The sequence below is a fragment of the Microtus oregoni genome, unplaced genomic scaffold (genome assembly GCF_018167655.1).
Source record: "Microtus oregoni isolate MIOR12 unplaced genomic scaffold, Mior012 000004F_ref0000308, whole genome shotgun sequence".
Lineage (NCBI taxonomy): Eukaryota > Metazoa > Chordata > Mammalia > Rodentia > Cricetidae > Microtus > Microtus oregoni.
The window spans coordinates 45,034,123-45,055,234 of NW_024543063.1; the positions used below are offsets into that span (position 1 = coordinate 45,034,123).

Genomic DNA, 21,112 nt, shown 5'->3' on the forward strand with positions numbered 1-21,112 from the left:
TGTCCCCCACTTGCAGTTCTTCCTTTGAAAGTTAGGATTCTTCACCAGAAGACACCTTAGGGTCTTGCCCAAAGTCATTTTGGGAGAGACCACAACAAACCAGCTTCTCTCTAATTGGACTCTGCTATCCCCTACCCCCCCTCCGCAGGGGGCAGTAAGGGGACAATCGCCTGCCCCTGGCTGTCCATCTAGAGCCTGGCCCTCCAAAGGCTCTTCTGCCTGAGCCAGGGACTGCTGATCTTTGGGATCTTAGTCCGGCATAGGATGAAAGGGAAAAGTTAAGCCAGAGCCCAAGATCTCAGTGTGGGTCTGGAGATTTTAGTCCTGGCATGTATGTCAGCAGACTGGGGGCCAGCAGGAAAGGTTAAGGCTACTGCTAAGCCACCTGACCTTGGCTGCAGGCCATGGAAAAGGGCGAGCTCCAAAAGATACCAGGCTCATAGGGGCAGTCTCACCCCCTCTTCACACGGAGAGATAAAGGATCTGTGCAGACAAGTGAGTTCCGGTACGTGAAGGGCTGGTGCGAACACAGAAAGCACTGGGTCCTGTCGGGATGAGGCTGGTGAGCGTGCTCAGCTGGAAGGGGGTCTAAAGTTACAACACTTAGCCCTCCGGATGATGTCGCCTTCGTGCCCCGCTCAAAGGCAGACTCCGAGCTCCAAACCAAGGACAGTTGCGGGTCTGTCCTTTCAGCCTGCGGGGTCCCCAGAACTGTGATGAGATTTCCGGCCACTTCTGCTTCCTGGCTTCTGGAGGTCTGGGTGGGCGGTAGAGGACGTGCAGGGCTGCTTCAGATTCCGGCCGGCAGGAGAAAGAAAGAGCGAGCTGGCGTAGGAAAAGACGTGCAGACCTCCTTAGCGATGTGCGTCTGATTAGAGGAGCGTTGGTTGTATTCATGGCTCCGTATAATGAATTTCCGAAACAACGATGGTCCACCGGCTAAACATGGCAGCACCTAAACATCACAACCAGCAGGATACCCTCCTACAACACGGCATTGGTGGTTCAGTGGTAGAATTCTCGCCTGCCACGCGGGAGGCCCGGGTTCGATTCCCGGCCAATGCACGAGCAGCTTTTTTTTTCTTTTGAAGAGTTGAGACTACCTCGTCCAAACATGGGTCTTGCAGGGTTCAGTGCTGCGACCCCGGCCTGGCCTTTTTTTTTTTTTTTTTTTTTTCTTTCGGGGGGAGGGAGAGGGAGAGAGAGGAGGCTCTATAGGCAAAAAACAATCCTGGGCTCCGCTTGGGAGCATTGGAGCAGGAACAAACACTCCTTTCCCCACACCATCGTGAACACCTAGAAGCCCTTCTGCTGAACAGAGCCTGAGACCCTGTTGACAGGCTAACAGAACTGGATCCAAGCTTCGTAGGCCAGAAGTCGGAGTGAAAAACAATGGAATTTAATGATGAAAGTGTTAAGAACTGACCAACTGTGCAGGACCCCAATATCCTCAAAATGGCCAGGTTAAAAAAATAAAAAATAAAAATAAAGAAGCATAATTGATGGCTTCTGAGCCTTCTAACAAAGAAGCCTAGTGTCCTTGGTCCCAGGAATGGAACTCAAGTTGTCAGTCTTGGTGGCAAGCACCGGATCCACTGAAAGATCTCACCATCTGTTCTTCTTATTTTTTATTTATTTTGTTTTGTTCCAGATCGAGTCTTTTTATGTAGCTCTGGCTGGCCTCAAACTCAGAGAACCACCTGCCTTTACCTCCCAAATGCTGGGATTAAAGGCTAGAACCACTATGCCAAGCTTGTTCTTGTTGTTTTAATATCTGATATGTCCTCTATCCAATGATTATATAGTAAATGGGTTTTTGGATTATGGAGGTAATTCTTGCTCTACCCATTACCTCTAGGAAGGGTGTACCCAGATCTTTAATCCCAGCACTTGAGAGACAGAGGCAGGAAGAGCTCTGTGAGCTTGAGGCCAGCCCCGGCTGAAAAGGGAGATCCTGTCTAAAAATTAAATAAGTAAGAGGAAGGGAGAGATGGGATGGGCACTAGGGGAAGCTGAAGGGAATTAGTGGTGGATGGATATAGTCAGTATGCATTGTCTAAAGGTATGAAACCAAGGAAAAAAATATTGTCTTAAATAAAATAACTCATGGTGATAGCGCGCTCCTTTAATCCCAACACTCAGGAAGCAGAATTGGGTGGATCTCTGAGTTTGAGGTCAGCCTGGTCTACAGAGTGAGTTTCAGGACAGCCAGAACTACACAAAGAAACCCTATCTCAAATAAAAAAAATAAATAAATTAAATAAAAATACAGATAAACGTATGCCAAATGAAACAACTGGATGGGTGAGTGACCCAGTGGGGAAAGGTGCGTGTCACCAACACTGACAGCTGAGTTTAATTCCCCAGCACCCATTTAATAGATGAAAGGAACCAACTCCTGCAAGTTGAAGTTGTCCTCTGACTTCCACACCGGAGCCATGAAACATGCGCATGGACACAGACATGCGCGCGCGCGCGCATACACACACACACACACACACACACACGAACACACACATGCATATTAACAAATATAATTTTTTAATTCTAAAGCAACAACAAAAAGTAAGTTTTCCTAAAAGTTACGCTAGGCATACCAAGGTAAGGACAAGTTGTCATTCAGACGACAGATGTTCCCAGACATCTATATTTAGGGGAAAAGTTTCTGATTCCCCACAGGAGGGGTTCTCCTTGGAGGACTGCCTGACTCCACGCTGGAGGATTCAGGTTATGTAGACTTGACAGGGAAGAATGCAGTGAATGGGGTCCCTCAGTAACAGACAAAACCCAAGGCTCAAGAATAAGTCACAGAGTCGAGCAGCCGGAGCTGGGTGGGCAGCACACTTAGGGAACCTTTTAGATTACCTTGTCCATCTCGGGGAAACTCAAACAAATGGACAACCAGCCCCCCTGCTGACAGGATAGACTCACCGGAAGATGGTCGTGTCCTGTGGCCTCTTCGGGCCTGCATGGGCAAAGCCAGACCTGGGCTCTCCAGCCATGTTCAATCTGGGGACGAGAAGAGAGTGGAGCGAAGGTGCAGGGGGTGAGAAAAGGACTGTAGGAGGAGGGGTCACGCGCACATCAGTGGGCAGCCTGGCCTCGGACAAACCCCAGCAACTAGCATATAGTCCTACATACGGCTGTGCTCAAGCGCCAGAGTCGTCCTGGAAGTCACCTAAGGCAAAGAGACAAAGGGTTCCTTTTTTATCTTTCAAAATTAAAACATGCTAGGCCTGGAAAGCTTGCACTGTTTCCTTCAAACCCAAACACAGTCATATCAACCTCATTGCCCAGGCCTGGATTTTAGGGTGTTACCATCAAAAGACAGGAGGAAGAATGTCCGTGGTCCTTGTGTCCTCTGAGGAGGCACCCAACGCTGGGTCCGGCTAAGAACACTTCAGCCCAGGATAAAGAGTGCTTGTGTCGGCCCCCCTTGCACTAGCCTGCCACGCCCACACCCGTGGCCAACACCTGCTTCAGTGCTAAGCCGCAAAGTCAGGGGTGCTGGGAGCCAGAAGCAAAAGGAACTTTTAGAAACTTATGTGTTATTATTGGGGGCGAGTCACACAGCACAGAGTGCATATGGGGCGGGACAACTTGCCGGAGTCACAAGGATGAAATTCAGCTGGTCGGGCTGGAGAGGATGGCTCAGAGGTTAAGAGCATTGTCTCTCTTCCTAGAGGTCCTGAGTTCAATTTTCAGCAACCACATGGTGGCTCACAACCATCTGTAATAGGGTCTGGTGCTCTCTTCTGGCCTGCAGGCATACAGACAGACAGAATGTTGTATACATAATAAATAAATATTTTTTTAAAAAAAAAGAAATTCAGCTGATCAAGATGGACAGTAAGAATATTTACCCCCTGAGTCATCCTGCTGGCCTGAAAAAGAAACTTTTTTTTCTTTAAATCCTAAGTTCACAAGATTTTTGCCATCACACAAAACCTCCCAGATTTCAGACAGCTTTTTTTTTTTAAACTTAAAGGAGGCATATGCCTGCACATTCTGAAGACAGGACAAGGGGAACGGAAAGTTTAAGGTCAACCTGGACTACAGATCTGTTTAACTTAGTTTAATAATGTTTCATGAGCATTACTGAGTTTTCCGATCACCTAAGAGTCGGGGCTCCTTCGGCCTATATGTAATCAAGCCCCATAGTTCAATAGGAGGGAATGCTGATTGTGGACGCTTTAACTTCTGGCCCCTCACCTCCTGCCCTACCTAATAGACCAGGCTAGCCTCTAATTCATGACCCTCTCGCCTTAGCCAGTCACCAGAAAGCCACCGGCACTGATCACCATACCAAGAAAAATGCTTTAAATTCAAATAAACCTCTTGGCTCACAGTGTATGTGTGTGTATCTAAGAGGGAGAGAGAGAGAGAGAGAGAGAGACAGAGACAGAGACAGAGACAGAGAGAATGCACCCAGAAGTCAAAAGAGGATGAGAGGATGTCTGGAGTCCTACTCTATATCACTCTGCCTTATGCCTTTAAGACAGTGTTTCTCCACCGAGGTGGTACTGGGAAGCGGAGGCAGGTGGGTCTCTGTGAGTTCAAGGCCAGCCTTGTCTAAAAAGTGAGTTCCAGGACAGCCAGGGCTACATAGAGAAACCCTGTCTCAAAAAAAACAAAAAACAAAATACAGTGTTTCCTGCTGAACCTGGAACTAGACTGGCAACCAGTAAGTTCCACCAACTTTTCTATCCCCAAATCCAAGTGTTGGGGCTATAAGCAGGGCCTGGCCACATCTGGTTTTTTTTATTTTATTTTTTATTTTTCTCTCTCTCTCTTTTTTTTTTTTTTTTTTTGTTTGTATGCTGAGGTCCAAGCTTAAACACACAGAGGTATCTCCTCAATGGAGGAAGTGAAATACTTGCATTCCACTCAGAAAGCTGGGAATGGATATCATTAACAACCTGGTGACGTTTTGCTATCTACAGAGCCAGATCTCGCCCAAATCCCTGAGAATGATTATCCCAGACTCTTTCTCCCTAGACCTTGATCTTTATCTCATAATTAGAGAGATGTTACCTGTACGTAGCCTGATAACCTTCATACTATCTCGGTCAGAGACCATAGCAGATCCTGGGCCAATGGTTCTCAACCTGTGGGTCTTGACCCATTTAAGTGTGGGGTTGTTAAAAAGAAGAACCTTTTCACAGGGGTTGAATATCAGATATTTACACTATGATTCATAACAGTAGCAAAATTACAGTAGCAATGGAATAATTTTATAATGGGGGGTTCACCACAACATGAGGAACTGTATTAAAGGGTCACAGCATTGGGAAGGAAGGTTGAGAACCACGGTCCTAGGCCTTTACTTTGTAAAGGTATTTCTATGCAGTCATGCATATTATTAGCTTTGTTGTGCACCTGGAATTGGAATGGTTATTGCCTGGAAACTTTTTTCCAAATTCTATTGTGTTTAAATGTGCTGACCATAAACCACCCGGCATCAGACTCTCTGGAAATTTGATCCAGCCTGACCACTGACTAAGTTGGGCTGAACTGAGTTCTCTCATTCTCACCTTTTTTCCTTCTGGTTTTTCAAGACAGGGTTTCTCTGTATAGCCCTGGTTGTCCTGGAACTGGCTCTGTAGACCAGGCTGGCCTCAAACTCAGAGATCAACCTGCCTCTGCTTCCCTAGCGCTGAGATTAAAGGTGTGCACCACCACCACCTGGCTCATTCTCATCTCTTTGTGGTTTGTTTTCCTGCCTGCCAAGATGCTTGCAGGGACTCCTGCAATGCTGGAATCTCTCTGACCCACTAAGCCACCTTTCTCCCATCCCCCAACACACATTTGTTAAAAAAGGGTTATGAGATGTTTTAGCATTGCCAATTAAAGAAGAAAATACAAAGGAGCTCTGAATTCTACAGCCTGCTCCAGGTGGATATGTCAGGGTCAAGGAAGCAGAGAACAAAGTTCTATACAGAGAAAGGTCCTACAGTTTCTGTTTTGGTGATGCTGCTTCCAGGTACTGCTGACAGAAGTAGTGAGAAGATGGCTCCCTTGGAATCTGTGGGGACAACTGAGCTCAATGGACTAAGGAACGACAGCGAAGAATTGGGACAAGCCTGGGAGGAGGGTGCTGAGGGTCCTGGATTCCCCCTCATCGTCTGGACAGATGGGATCAGGAGGATGTGTGTGGTCTCAGTTCTGCTACAGGTTCTCCTGTGACCTGGAAGGCAGTGTGCAAGAGGGGACTGGGTCCCCCGCAGCAGTGTTTAAATTCACATTGATGGTAGAGTAAGCAAACAAGGGTCTGAAGTGTGGCTCCTCTGAATGGGGACACCTTTGACCCATTGGCATGGGATGGCAGCAAAAACATGTGGGACCCCATCCTCAAGTGCAGAGGCAGCCTTTGTGGTCAACCTGTGCAGTCAAACGGGGGTCCCATTAGGAGAACTTCAAGTTTTGTTATTTTGAAATTCTTTCCATTTTTGATTTTTAAAATTACGTTTATTTATTTATTTGTATGTGTGTGCATATGTGCATCTTCACAGTGGTGCCCCTGAGTATGTGTAGAGGTCAGAGAACAACGTACAGGAGGAGTTCGTTTCTCACTATGTGGAACCAAGCTGAGAGAGACCCTACATTCCTGAAAGAAGCTGAAAACGCCTCTTTCTACCTTCCTTACCCAGTCTTCCTTAAAGCCAAGACCTGGACACACAATTTAGGGCTTCCTGTCAGACCCGTAATCCCTGCTTTAAACAGTGGTGGCATCTATGTCCCACGTCTGTGTGTCAGTGTGGTTACTGTACCTAGCAGAGGCAATGAGGTCTTCATGAAGCCGTCTCTGCCATGCCAGATCTTCCAGACATGATTCTCTTGCTCTTCCACAGCCCCGGGGGCTAACAAATGTCTTCCACAAACTCATTTCTGCTTAGAGTTGCTAGAATTAGTTTTTGCAGCTTACAACCAAGATTCATACAAATATAAGACCGATAGTACGCAGAGTGAGAAGCCCGATAGAAAACAGTGGGTGGGCAGTCTAAGGCCAGTGAGTAGCTAGAGGACAGTGAAAATCCAGCTGGTATTAAGGGAAAAGATTCCAGCAGTTCATGGCATGCCTTGATAAGACAGCTAATCGTGTGTCCCTTAGAACAAAGAACCCAACAAACACAAAGCTTTTCAGGACCTTTTCAGCTCCTGCCAAAAAGGAGTAGAAGGATCATACTGAAGTCAAGTCAGGGTGGTTGTGCTAATGGCCGCATAGCAAAGTAATGTCCACTGGAAGCCCCCATCTGTAGGTGCCCTCGGCCAGTAAAGCTCAGATTATCTGTGCATGGTCTCCAGGAGATAAGGAACACTGCCCAAGCACACCCCCAAGACAGTCTCTTCAGGTGCAAAGCAACAATATTAGTAAGCCGGTTGGGAACAACGCTCAGTGGTACATATGGTGCTTGCCTGTTGTGCGTGAGAACCTGGGTTTGATCTCCAATAATGAAAAAAATTAAGTCATTTACATTAATCTTATCTTCGTATTTACTCTTTAAGAGTTTTTATTTTACTGTTTGTTTTAGGTTTTGGTTTTGGTTTTGATTTTTCAAGACAGGGTTTCTCTTTGTAACCTTGGTTGTCCTGCAGCTCACTCTGTAGAAAGGTTGGCCTAGAACTTAGAGATTTGCCTGCCTCTGTCACCCAAGTGCTGGGATTAAAGGCAGGTGCTTGGGCCAGGTGACAAACACCAGTCACAGTGGGAGGAATTGATTTATGGCGGGGGGGGGGGGGGGGGGGGGGGGGGGGGGGGGGGGACCATCTCACTCGGAGGGGTGGGGCAAGGTCATGGGCGGGGCCACGGGGTCCGGCTGGTGCTTCTGGAGGCAGGATGGCATCTTTTGCACGCACCTGTTGTCTTGGTACTTGAATCCTGAACAGCTTAAGGTTGCTTCATATCCTTGTCTCCCCAATAAGACTCCAACTAAAGGCAGGGGGAGGGGGGAGGGGGGAAGGGAGGGAGGAGAGCACAGGTGGGGTGCAAGGCAAGAAAGTAGGGCCCTTCTGCCTCCAAGCTGGCATCATCGGAAGCAGTTGGTAAAGCTTCATTCAGGCCTGGTTCAGACAGACATGGCAGCAAAATGAACTTTTATAGACTGGGGAGAACAGATGCCCTGGCTTAGGAGGGTTTGCCACACCAAGGACAAATAAAGTCCCTAAATGAAATTCCACCTATATAGGCATATGGTAGGTCCCTCAAGTGTCCACACTATGAGTCGGGGAACACCAGTTCTTCCTGGGTGCCTTCCTAGCTTCATTAAACAGCTTAAATCGGTGAAAGAAAATAGAAGTATTAAATGAGACCACCCAAAGTGACCAGGTTTGTTTCTCAGCTGTGCTACTTTGGGCAAGTCACTCAACCTCTCTGCTGGCATTTCCTCAACTGGAAGATGGAATGTGGTATGACGGTGATCTGTGATAGTACTCCCCAGGAGGAGATGCCACACACCACTCCCCAGATTTCCAGGGTATATTTCTTTTTTAACCTTGCTGCTTGAGGCACAATGTTGGGAGCTGCTAGGAAAAAAAGAAAAGACAAGAAGGAGAAGAGAAGGAGGAGGACGAGGAGGAAGAAGAGGAGGAAGAAGAGGAGAAAGAAGATGAGGAGGAAGAAGAGGAGGAAGAGGAGGAGGAGAAGAGAAAGAAGAAGAAGAAGAAGAAGAAGAAGAAGAAGAAGAAGAAGAAGAAGAGGAGGAGGAGGAGGAAGACGAGGAGGAGGAGTTTCTGAAGGCAAAGAATTGAGTCTCTAAGTTACCAGGGAGCCTGAAAACGCCCAGAGTGTGGCTTAGGTCCTGAGGATGAGCTGAAAGGGACTGAGGACTCTGAAGCACCAGCCCCTCTGATCGTCCCAGGAATATCTTCTCCACCATCTGAATGCCCCTTCAAGGCCAGCAGTTGGCTAGGCATGATGGTGCATCCCTAAAGTTCCAGTACCCCGGAAGCTACGGAAGGAGGCTTGTCGTGAGTTGGAGTCCAGCCTGGGCTACACGTGAATTTGAGGTCAGTCAGAAATTGGCAAGCACAACAAAACAAAACAGTAACTGCAACAACAATATAAAAACAAAATACACACAGGGAAAAAAGAAAAATAAATTGACCAATCACAAAGGCAGCTGATTCATAATGTCATTTAATTCTTTGTAAAGCTTCTGATCTGGGAAATTCCAGCTGCCCAAGGGAGTTTGGTCCAGATGGAGCAGAACATCTTCTGGCTACTGGCTCTGGTTTTTGCTTCAAGGATCCATGGAAACCTATCTTTCCACTCAAAAGCAGACTGAGGGTCCCTGGCTTTTCTCTTCCTGTGCTAGGCTTCTTTAGGACCCCGTGTTCATTTCTCACGGGCTTCAGTGCTACCCTTACCCAATGTCCAGCATTGTGCAAGTTCTGAGACCTCTGAAGATGTTGGACCTTCAATCCCAGCCAGGCCCTTGTTTCACACAGGTGAGCAGGCAGGCAAACTGACTCGTGCACTCGGGGATGGCAGAAGAGCTGCTTGGCCAGGCTCAGGGCCTTGGCTCCCACAGGGAAATGTGCTTCTGAGCTGGAACGGAAGCATAACAGAGTGAGTCCGCCTGAGGGGGCTCTGCTGTACTCACCCAGAAGTAGCCATGGCTGTGTTCTTTTGGGGAACTCCAAATTCTAATAGGTGGATGCTGGCAATTGAGATGGTCCAGGGGTCACTTCTGTCCCTCCCGCATAGATTACTGGGCTGTCCGCAATTAGGGCACAGTAGGGAATCTGACAGATCCCCAGGTGATAGCTTTTACGATAGGAGGAGAGGAACCCTGGAGAACTCCCTAGCAAGATGTGGGTCCAGTCCTGTTTCTCTGCAGGGGCACGGCTCGCAATGCTGGGCCATCATCATCCTCTCAGCCTCAGACAGCTGTAAATACAAGGCCCTGAGCAGGAAACTCTCTCTGACTCTGTGCACCCAGAAACACTATATTCCTAGGACTTGGATGTCCAAGCAACAGAGAGCAGACCATTAGCACACCAGGGGACAGGTTCAAGGGAGGAAAGCCGAGACCACAGTCTCACCAAACTGGCATATGTAACGGTTTCGAGTTTTACAACGTTGGTCGTTCCAGTTGAAGGCAGCAAATGCCTGCATCTCCACACAGTTTCCAAACCTGTGGGGCCAGAATAAAGACTGCTTGGGGAGAGGAATGAAATTAGGAACTGACCAGAGTGGTCAACCCTGCACCCCTTCAGGACACCCGCATCTGTGAGACCCAGGGACTGCTGGGAGCCAGTGCCACTCTGTTCCCTGCACACCACAACTCTCCACAGGGAGACTGGGAGGCCCCTGTAACTCCCCACCCAGCCCGGTCCAGCACTTAGCCACGGCGGGAATAGACAGGCCCTCATCCTTCTGCCACCAAGAGAATATTTGCTGGCCATTCAGTCAGGCGTGGCTGCAATGAGGATGTGCTGGGAGAGAGATCTGGAGTCCTGGATGACTCCAGATGTAGACTCACCACCTCTATCCCTATTATGGCACTCCTGGGCTTTGAAGACCAGGGCAATGCCACATAGCCAGAATGCTCTCTGTACAGGACAGCTGGTGGAGGTAGGCATGACGAATGCAGACAGGTGGATGCAAGAAATGATGAATTGATGCAGGCAGTAGACAGGTAAGGGAGTGGGCTACAGGTAGCCAGTGCAAATAACAATGATACATGGATGGAATTTTTTTTTCGAGACAGGGTTTCTCTGTGTAGCTTTTTGGAACCTGTCCTGGAACTCACTCTGTAGACCAGGCTGGCCTCAAACTCACAGAGATTCGCCTGCCTCTGCCTCCTGAGTGCTGGGATTAAAGGTGTGAGCCACCACCACCCAGCTGGATGGAAACTTCTTGAGTCCCCTCTTCCATGTAATGTATACCTCTGTGCCTTCCTGACCTCAGCCCTGTGTTTGCATTAGCGGGGTCCAGGCTTCCCTGGCACCTAAAACCAGGTAAGGTCCAGACCTTTACAGGCTGGGTGAAGGTTCCTCAGGGGCATCTGAAGCTCAGACAGATCCAAGTGGGAAGTGGGCCCAGGGGAGGGGATAAGCATCCTAGCTAGACTCACCCCTGGTTGTCAGGCTGCCCAAAGGCAAAACTGGTGAAGGACTGGTGTTCTCCGGTAGTCCAGCGGAAGGAGTCCTTAGATGCCTTGTAGGTGAGGCCTGGGCCAGGATAGCCAAGGTTGCCCATCGTCTGAGAGTCCAGAAGCCTGCTGCCTAGTACCTTTCAACCTCCCAGGTGTTAAGTCTCTCTTTCCAGAACTCTCCCCCAACTGTGGTTCTTCCCTTCCTGAGGCCCTCTTCCCAGGGAAGAAGACCATCCTGACTACTGACCTGCTCCATGCTCCAAACCCTTGCCATTCCCTTGCTATCTGTTAGTGGGTGGTGGGGGCTGCCAAAGTCCATTTTCTCCTATGGTTTTGTAGAACTTAAGGTCCCCCAATTACCCCATCCTGCCAAGCACTCACCAATCCAGAAATTCCTGGTCTCAAAGTCGCTGTCAGTCACCTCGTTGGTGGTCTCCAGGCGGCCCAGGTAGAAGGCAAGGATGTCTTGTACTTTCTGGCTCTCAATCTGGGCTAGCACTCCACCTTTTCCCTGTAACCCCACTCTGGGTCATATGGGACAGGCTGTAGCAATCAGTCCCAAACCTTTCTGCCCATTCTGTTGTCCCACCGTGGTCAGGATCCCAAATGTGTGTGCTGGCTGGGCTGTCATTATCTCCATCCCCAACAATCTCCTGCCTCTGAGAATGGAAATCCTCTTTCTCTCCGCTGTTAGATTTCCCTCTATATGTGCACATGAACCCAATTAGCAGTTCATGGGCCCAAGCATGGCCCTGTTCTCACGAGAGTTTTGTCTCAATAACATGGCATCTTGAATATAATCAGACCAATTGTCAATATTAGCAAGTCAAGAAATGCGAAGGAAAACTTGGGTTTCTGGCTTTAGGAAACTCTGTGTTCTGCCCAGCCTGTAATGGCATCTCAGCCTGTCCACTATCAGCTGGAGCTGAGTCAAGACAGCTCCTTCCATAGGAGTGGGGCGGAGCCTTGTTCCTGGGTGTTAAGTGGGCTCCTGGCTTGGATGAGCCTTGAATCTATGACTCCTGCTTTTTACTAATGAAGAGAACGAGGCCAGGAGAAGTTGGCCCAAAGTCACCCCATTACAACCCTGGGAAGGCGAGGATCAGCCCTCACCTGACATTTCGTCTTGGCTCCGTAATAGGTGTCTGCCTCAGAAGACACCATGAAGCAGTCTCCATCAATCCTCAGGTCACAGGCATGAAAAGGGAAGTGCACCTTGGCTGGCAGCAGGAACAGGAAGGCCCAAGTCTGTGTGATGATCTCAGAATCCTTACCCTCTCCCACCAGGCTGAGCTAAGTTCAAGGTACCCCAGCTTCCAGTCAACTACTCCAAACTGGAAATGGGGAGAAGGCAGGAGTGTGCTGGTAAGTTTGCAAGTATGAAACCACTCAAGAGAAAGAAAGAGGGGGCTGGGAGAAGCCCAGGGCTGGAGAGACAGCTCAGTAGGCAAAGCGCTTGCTGCTCAGCCTGATGCTCTGGGTTCAATCCCCAGGACCCACATGGTGGAAGGAGAGAACTGACCTCCACAAATTGTCCTCTGACATCCACACCTGTTCTGTGGCACGCACACACAAATAAAATACCATTAAAAAAAAAAAAGGTCCATAAACCAAGTAGTAGTGGCGCACACCTTTAGTCCCAGCACTCAGGAAGCAGAAGCAGGTGGATCTCTGAGTGAGGCCAGTCTGGTCTACAGAGAGAGCTCCAGGGCAGCCAGGACCACACAGAAAAACCTGTCTTGAACTCCCCGCCCACAAATCCATAGTTTGTAGCCTTTGCCAATTCCATCGATATAAATATTCCACTGTGACCAATTTGAGGATATTAGTGTTTTTCCTGAGCAAAGAGTTGGCAATAGCTTGACACATGAACTGTTATGAGCTGGCAAAGTCAGATCCAGCCCACCACACATACGCACTGAAGAGAGTTCTGAAAGCAACCTCAGGTTGGAACTCACTGGCACACTGGGCTCCCCCATAGCCGACATCGCAGATACAGGAGCATTCTTCCTCCCGGAACCGGCCATGCACACACTGCACACTGCACCGCACTGCCAGGACAGAGCAGAAGAGCAGACTGCTAAGCCTCTAACCACCTGGACCTCATACTGCCTTGACAGGTCACGGAGAGTGGGCAGTGGGACAGGAGAGGCCCCTTCTGTCTCCTAATTCTGTCTTTGTTTCAATAGATAGTCTATAGGGCCAAATCTGATTCCTTTCATATTTTTTTAAATATTTATTTATTTATTATGTATACAATAGTCTGTCTGTGTGCATACCTGCCGGCCAGAAGAGGGCACCAGACCCCATTACAGATGGTTGTGAGCCACCATGTGGTTGCTGGAAATTGAACTCAAGACCTTTGGGAGAGCAGGCAATGCTCTTAACCTCTGAGCCATCTCTCCAGCCCCTCCTTTTATCTTTTTAAGTCAATTGTTACTATATAGTCCTAACTGAGCTATAGTTCACTATGTAGCCTAGGTTGATCTGGAGTTCATGACAGTCACACTGCCTCAGTCTCCCAAGCACTAGGGTTATAGCTCTAAGCATTTAAAACCATCTATCTATCTATCTATCTATCTATCTATCTATCTATCTATCTATATCAGGGTAGGGCATACACTTGGGGCTCTGAATTTTTACTGAATGGATGCACAAAGTGTGAAAAGACAGTGGTAGACACTTTTTTCTTTTCTTTTCATTTTGTTTTGTTTTGTTTTTCAAGACAGGGTTTTTCAGTGTAGCTTTGGAGCCTGTCCTGGAACTCACTCTGCAGAATAGGCTGGCCTTGAACCCACAGAGATCCACCTGCCTCTACCACCCAAGTGGTGGGATCAAAGGTGTGTGCCAGCACTGCCCGGATAGTCAACACTTCTAATGCACTTGAGACTCCCTCAGAACTCTCTGAATGTCTGGCCACTTCAGCCCTCCAGTGGTCCCGCTGTTCCAGCTCCAGTACACACCACAGGATAGGTGTATGCCGACTGAGGTGTATCTCCCTCACACTCACCCCTCAGGCTCAGCCAGAATGAACACCAAATCCTCACCTTGGCAGTACCTCCCTGTGTAGCCAGGGGGACAGTGACAGAGACAAGTGCTAATGTTGAGATATCCGTGATTTCGGCAGCTCACACGACATGGGTTTCTGGGGACCTCTGGTGAAAAGAGGAGGTAATTCTGAGAAGAGGCCTCTCTCTTTCCAGCAGGTCAGGCAGGGGCTTTCTTAGGTGCTGAGGCCAAGGCTTCTGGGACAGCCCCTCAGACTGCTAGTTCCCACCAATTCTAACCCTCGTGTACCCACTGTTTCTGGAGGCAAATATGGCAAGACACTCACCACAGAGGCCTCCTGCATGATCCCAAGCCTTGAAGCAGCCCGAGACACTGGCTGTGCAGAGTGAACACCAGGAGCCTTTCTTATAAGGGGCGATTGTCTTCCCGTTCACGTCCCAGTTGCCTCTGTGAGAGGAAGCATCAGAGGGTTTGGAGAACCTGGCCTTGGGCAGGGCAGGACCAGGAGCTTTGGGCAGAGTTGAGGAGAGGCTTTGGGTGGGGAAGGAATGGGTTCTGGCTGCCTTCCCCATGGGCCCCTTTAGCACTCTGGCCGAGTTAGGGATTCAGGGGGCTGGATCTGCCAGGAGACCAGCGAGGAAAGAGAGATGACTCCTGGACACTTGCCCTCAGAGTAGGAAGGACATTCATGGACAAGTCCTGTTCCTTCATGGCCAGAATCTTTTATATCTTCTTCCCTTTGTCTACTTCTCTCTTATGCAGAACAAGGGTAAAGACATTTTGGGTGGCTGGGTGTACCCTAAGAGGGAGTCATCCACTCACGCCTCCCCTTCAGTCCCAGCCTCCCTGTCCTTCACCCCACCCCCAGCTATCACCCAGCCTCTGGTGAGGGGCTTACCCAGGGGAGTAGGCACAGACAAAGGTTTCCATGACTGCCTGGTCCACAGAGCATAGATGCCTCCCACAGCCCAGCTGGCTGGAGGTGGCCCACACAAGCTGCAGAGAACACAATGGCGCAGAAACCCTTTCAGACTAGCCTTACTTCAGGATGGGGGATTGCAGCTCAGACAATTATACCTGGGGAGGCTTTGGCCTCAACCAGGCAGACAGGGGCTCCTTACCTCCCTGGAGCCCGAGGAACAGCAGCTATGCTGAGCAGAGCCATCAGAATTGAGGGAAGCTTGTGGAATGGAAGGGGTGAAGATGGACGATTACTAAGTGTTGAAAGGAGGGAGGATCGTGGGCAGATGGAAAGAGTGACAGAAGAAAGACTTTGCTATCAAGGACCTTGGGTAAGATGTAAACATGGTTGCCAGCCTTCACTTCTCCCTATAGCACTGCATAGCAGATATCTACATTACGATTCATAACAGCAGCAAAACTATAGTCATGAAGTAGCAGTGAAATAATTTTATTGTTGGGGGTCACCACAACATGAGGAACTGTATTAAAGGGTCACAGCATTAGGAAGGTTGAGAACAACTGCCACATACACACACACACACGCACACACACATACACACGCACACACACACACATGTGCACACATTTAGACAAGGTCTCACTTTGCAGCATGCAACACTGGCCAGGAAATTACTATGTAAAGAGGTTGGCTTCAGACTCATAGAGTCCCGCCTGTTTCTGTCTCCCAGATGTTAGAATTAAAGGTACGTTCCATCATGTTCCATTTATAGACTGTCCTTTCCTGCTAGAGATTTATTTCAGGGCCTGGCACATGCTGGACCCTGCCATTCAGTTACAGTCCCCCATTCCCCAGTCCACTAATCCATATTTTTTTTTCTAACGAGTGATCTCATATTGTTTAGGTTAGCCTCAAACTCTCTGTGTACCCAAGGATGACTTTGAACTCCCGATGCTCCAGCCTCTGCCTCCTGAGTCCTAGGATTGTAGGCATGCTTCCATGCCTTGCTTTAATATAATGTTATTTATTTATTTATTTATTTATTTGTTTGTTTGTTTTTTGAGACAGGGTTTCTCTGTAGCTTTGGAGCCTGTCTTGGAACTTGCTCTTGTAGACCAGGTTGGCTTCAAACTCACAAAGATATGCTTGCCTCTGCCTCACAAGTGCTGGGATTAAAGGTGTGTGCCACCACTGCCTGGCTATAATGTAACGAACAAACAAACAAAAACAGACAAAAAAAAAACCAACAACAAATAAAACAAAAAGAAACCAAAATGGAACAAGGTCCAATTGTTTTAGGGACAGATTATAACAAATGTCATATAATTTATTCCAGAAAATAGGAAACAAGACAAAGATTCTATTTAAAATTTTGGGTCAATTTCACTATTATGATGTGTATACTAAAGGTATTAAAACAGGCTGAGAATTTTGCTTGTGTTATTCAGTGTTGTACTAAGCCTCTAAACAGAACCGGGTGTGTGTATAAATATATATATATGTGTGTGTGTGTGTGTGTGTGTATCTATATCTATCTATCTATCTATCTATCTAATCACTCAAGAAATATTCATAGTTGTTGAATGGAGGAGAAAAAGAAGGAAACTTTCTTGAGAATGATGCACCTGAACTTGAGAAAGGTTCTTCTATGGAGGGAGAGAAGGAAAAGCCAAGGTACAGGGCTCTGGTGTGGTTACCTCTAAATATAGAGAGTGTCCTTTTAAGGATAAAATACGGCCTTTTCTAAGATGACTGGGAGACCATGCCCTAGCCTCACTGGCAATACACTCACCTGGGTGTAGTGGGTGCAGGTGGCATTGTGGGCACACTCAGCGTTCCCATGTCTATACTGCAGCCCTTCGGCAAACCAGAGGTTGACCACTTCGACAAAGGATGCCGAGCCCACGGGCAATAGCTGCACATTCCAGCCCACTTGTGGGGTGTGCCGTGGGAAGGATGCCAGGTTTGGGGTGGCTGAAATGCCACAGAGGGCTGCCCTGGCTTGAGCTATTCGGGCCAGGCTCTCGCTCCAGTCCTGGGGGTGGCACAAAGAAAGACACCCTCAGGTGGTTTTCCCTTCCAGTTGCTGGGTGACAAAATCAGCTTGGGGAGAGACAGTTTATTCGGCTCAAATTCCAGTCCATCACTGCAGAGAAGTCAAGGAGGCAAGAACTTGAAGCTACTCGTCACAACCAGTCAAGAGCAGAGAGAGAGAGAATGAGCCGTGCGTGTGGTGCCCAGCTCAGGGCCTCCTTTTCCCTGGTCCTACAGCCCAGGACTCAAACCCAGGGAATGCTGCCACCCAGCATCTCTCTGTGTAGCCTTGACTGTCTTGTAACTCACTCTGTAGAACTGGCTGTCCTAAAACTCAGAGAAATCTGCCTGCCTTTGCTTCCCAAGTGTTGGGGTGAAGGCATGTGCTACTCCGCTCAGCTTGGGCCACCTACTTTTAAATTGGGTCTCTCTAAGTCAGTTAACATATCAAGACTGTCCATCACCAATGCGCCCACAGTCCAACTTGATCTAGACAATTGCTCAGTGAAATTCCTTTCTAGACAATCAAAACGAACCATTACAACCGGCCTTTAGATAAGAGGGAAGCTAATGGCCAATGAATCACCTCCCATGGTCTTTGAGCATCCGTGGGGTGCCAGCTCACACTGAGCAAAGAGGGAGTTGCCTGCCTAATGAATGCTCAGAGCTCTTTTCCTCACCAGGCAGAGCCTCATACGGTTCAGACAGGACCTCTGGAGCTGCCCAAGAGACGTCAGGAAAGCCAATTGTGCCTCCATCTTCCTGAGCCTTGCATAAACACCCTTAGGCCCTGTTCCTTAGGGAACAGCACCAGCCTAGGCAAGGGAATTACTTCAGCAGCCATGTTCCCCATCTAGTACTCTGAGCCGGGACAGTGCCCAGATTTGTAGGAGGCTGGCTTGTATTTTCCTTAAGAACAAGCACTGGCCACAGTCAGAAGAATTCTGCTGCCCCCCTCTGGCCAAATGTGATTTTTTAAAAATATTTATTTATTTATTATGTATACAATATTCTGTCTGCGTGTATTCCTACAGGCCAGAAGAGGGCACCAGACCTCATTACAGATGGTTGTGAGCCACCATGTGGTTGCTGGGAATTGAACTCAGGACCTTTGGAAGAGCAGGCAATGTTCTTAACCGCTGAGCCATCTCTCCAGCCCCCAAATGTGATTTTTCCAGGCCTTTGATAAAGGGCCCCGAGAAAGGTACAAATCCTAACTCTGCTCAATCATCAGGGTCCCGGGGGTAGAAGGACTCACTCACTGCCTTTCAAGTACAACTCGGAAGATCAAGCTCAGGACAGTAGGCACGAGGAGGAGACAGAGACCCTCAGAGTAGGGCAGGAGAGAGAAGCCCGCCAGAGAAGCCGACTGTTCCCTCCTGGCCCTCCCCCACCTCCTGAGAAACTGACCCCTGAGTTCTCAAGGTCACCACCCGCTGTGGCTGTCAGCCTCGAGAGGACTTTACGCGAGGCAGCCAAGGGGAACCTTGCCCTCCCTTACTCAATTCCTCCCTTGTTCCCTAGCCTGTTCTCATGGGCTGAGTCTATTGGGGGTCCCAGACTATGAAGGTAGTGGGGGGGGGGGGCTGTCCCAGACTATGAAGGCAGTACGACTGTGCCCTCAGAATGATCAGCCCTAAGTCTGCAGCCTCCATCATAGAGGTTCTAAATTGCAAATAATTGAGTGCGTGAGGAACTTGGGAGAGGCTCCTTATACTTGCTAGATAAACCCTGGTCCTGTACCAGTTCCCCCACAGCCCAGCGGGATGCTGCTCGCTCCCCGCTCCGCACCTCTCCCGTTTCTGCGGGACTCCTTTGTGTAACTCCTTTTCCCTGGAGGAGGGAAGATTGGCTCCTCCATGTCTGTTGATCTCCGTGGCAACAGGATGCCCGGAAAGGCAGGTTTGTCCTTTATGCCAGTGTGAGTTGCTGAGGGCACTGACCTCCATACTAATGGCTTTCCCTGAAGGAAGAGGCTACATAGATCTCCAGCAACCAAGACCATGGTGCCCCGGGGAAAGGGGACCTGACACTGGCAAGCCGTCCTGGGCTCATTTTGGGGCTCTGGCAGCCTTGATAGAGCAGTTGGGCATACTCACCATTCTCTGCATGTTGGCTGCAGGAGGCTGGACCTGGCTCCGCAGGCGGTTGTGCAGGGAGAGGATTAAGAAACTCTCCTTTCTGCTCAGGGCTGGAGGCCAGGAGACAAGGTTAGCGATGACCAGCAGCATCTGGGACATCGCCCCCCCCCCCCCCCCCCAGCCAGCTGAGAGCACAACCCCGCCCAGGGACACGGATCTGAGATGAGGAGGGACAATAGTAGGTGTGTAGGGGAGAACTCCCAGGACAGAGATGGAGGGAGGTCAGGAGAGAGACAGGGAAGTAGATGAGGACAGGCCAAATCCAGAGCAATGGTTTGTGGGTGGGGGATGATGAGGGGAATAAGAGACCCAGCCCTGGACTAGAAGCAGTTCTGGCTGCAGCTCCTTTCTACCACTGGGTTTCTTCTCAGGTCTTAGGTGAACGCTCTAACTAGTATCTTTCCTTAACTCCAATCCTGGACCATCTGCTTCCTCCTTCTTCCTCCCCAGTATCCTTTCACCATGTCCCCCTCCCTGGATTGTTATAATGGGTCCTCCCATCATATTACATCAGTTTTGGGTACCTGACTCCTAGAAACCCCTTGGTACCCCTTCTTCAGGCTCATAAACAGCACCTCTACTCCCGTTTCTGCCTAGGTACCCCTTACCTTGGAGAGTTGGAGCCTGCTGGGGTGTCTGCACTTCTGTCCTGGAGATGTCAAGGAGAGACAGGAGCACAAGCAAGAGACCAAGCCACTGGCTCTGGCCTCCCAGCCCCAGGCAGGGCTCTGGCTGAATCTTTGGTCTGCCTGGTTCTGCAGACATGGCTTCTCTCAGCAGTTCAACTAACCGATCCAGGCTTCGTGAAGCTGTTCACAGTCTCCAGGAGTCACGCTAAGCTGCCAGACAAAAGGAGGAGGCTAGTGAGTCATCATTGTGTCCAAACAGCCTCCCCTCGGTGGTGCACAGGCTTCAAAAGAGACACAGAACTCTTCTAAATGCCTCGTTACTCAAGCTCCAGTGTCTGGCCAGTCTGCTCCGCAACAGCAAGCAGAGCAGTGTGCACTGACCCCGTGGCCCCTGCTAATCATTGTAGGATTATTAGCACCCTCGGGGAGCCCCCAAAGACCCTGCTGATTGGCCTGCAGACATTCCAGGACGGTGGATTAGCGACTTGATGGCTGTACCCTGGCAGGTACAAGCTGTCCTCCAAGCTTACGGACAGCTTCTATTCCCTAGCCCCACTCATGGGGAGGAGGTTGGGACTTTGGCGGTGGGCCCATAAAGCAGGCAGGAACTGGGCAAGACCCCAGCGGAGTTCTTGCCTTTCTTGAGAAGCGCATCCCAAACCCCCAGCCATGAATTAAACATAGGGAGGAAGTAACTATTCCCAAGACAGGTGGCACCAGCAGGATCATAGAGGAGTGAGCCTGAGCTGCACCTTCAGGGAGGAAGATGTGCTACTTCAGGCAGTGTGAGGGTATGAGTTCTGCTCCAGGTCCCACCATGCTTACCCATGTGACTTTGGGTCAAGATAGGGGCAAGACAGACAGAGAGGAGAGCCTGTGATGGATGCCCTTGGCTGACTTGAGTCCTGCTCTGAACAAGCCTGCCTCTAGACAAATAGGCCACAGTGGAGCAGGAAGGTAGCACATTGCCATAATGTTTAGGGTCTACTTGAAGCCTACACAATCCCACCAGAATCGCTGCAGATCTACCACAGCCAAATCAAAGACTGGTATGCCGGCCATAGTCAATGCCCTCCGAGGTTATTCACCTGCTCTGAAGCCAGGACTTTGTTGTTCTGAAGTTGGTGTAGTCCCTGGCCCTGGAGGCAGCTCTCTCAGAGGTCACCCCTTTGGAAATTCTGCTGGGGCACAGGAGGAATGCATGGGTTTCTGGAGAAATGCTGATGGGACATAGATAGCAGGCAGTGGGGACAAGGCCAGGCAGCAAGGCGTGCAACT

General features: G+C 49.3%; 1 protein-coding gene and 1 non-coding gene across 6 annotated transcripts; one reads left to right on the forward strand and one right to left on the reverse strand.

The window, feature by feature from the left end:
• Positions 1 to 994: 994 nt before the first annotated feature.
• On the forward strand, positions 995 to 1,065 carry Trnag-gcc. Its single transcript has one exon. It is a non-coding gene; the product is annotated as a tRNA-Gly (tRNA).
• An 8,060-nt stretch (positions 1,066 to 9,125) lies between these two features.
• Positions 9,126 to 20,089, reverse strand: LOC121447151 (C-type lectin domain family 18 member A-like). 5 transcript variants are annotated; one of them, XM_041650234.1, is made up of 12 exons: positions 19,814 to 20,089; positions 19,164 to 19,255; positions 16,823 to 17,065; positions 15,007 to 15,104; positions 14,434 to 14,555; positions 14,147 to 14,254; positions 13,058 to 13,150; positions 12,213 to 12,319; positions 11,481 to 11,610; positions 11,079 to 11,175; positions 10,045 to 10,136; positions 9,126 to 9,547 (listed from the first exon to the last, which is right to left on the reverse strand). In XM_041650234.1, the coding sequence occupies exons 1-12, from the start codon at positions 19,968 to 19,970 to the stop codon at positions 9,510 to 9,512; spliced, it is 1,377 nt and encodes a 458-aa protein (XP_041506168.1). In that variant the 5' UTR covers positions 19,971 to 20,089; the 3' UTR covers positions 9,126 to 9,509. The 5 variants fall into 5 exon arrangements, with proteins under 5 accessions (XP_041506168.1, XP_041506171.1, XP_041506170.1 ...); XM_041650237.1 differs by lacking the exon at positions 16,823 to 17,065; XM_041650236.1 differs by lacking the exon at positions 14,147 to 14,254.
• Between the last annotated feature and the right edge of the window lie 1,023 nt (positions 20,090 to 21,112).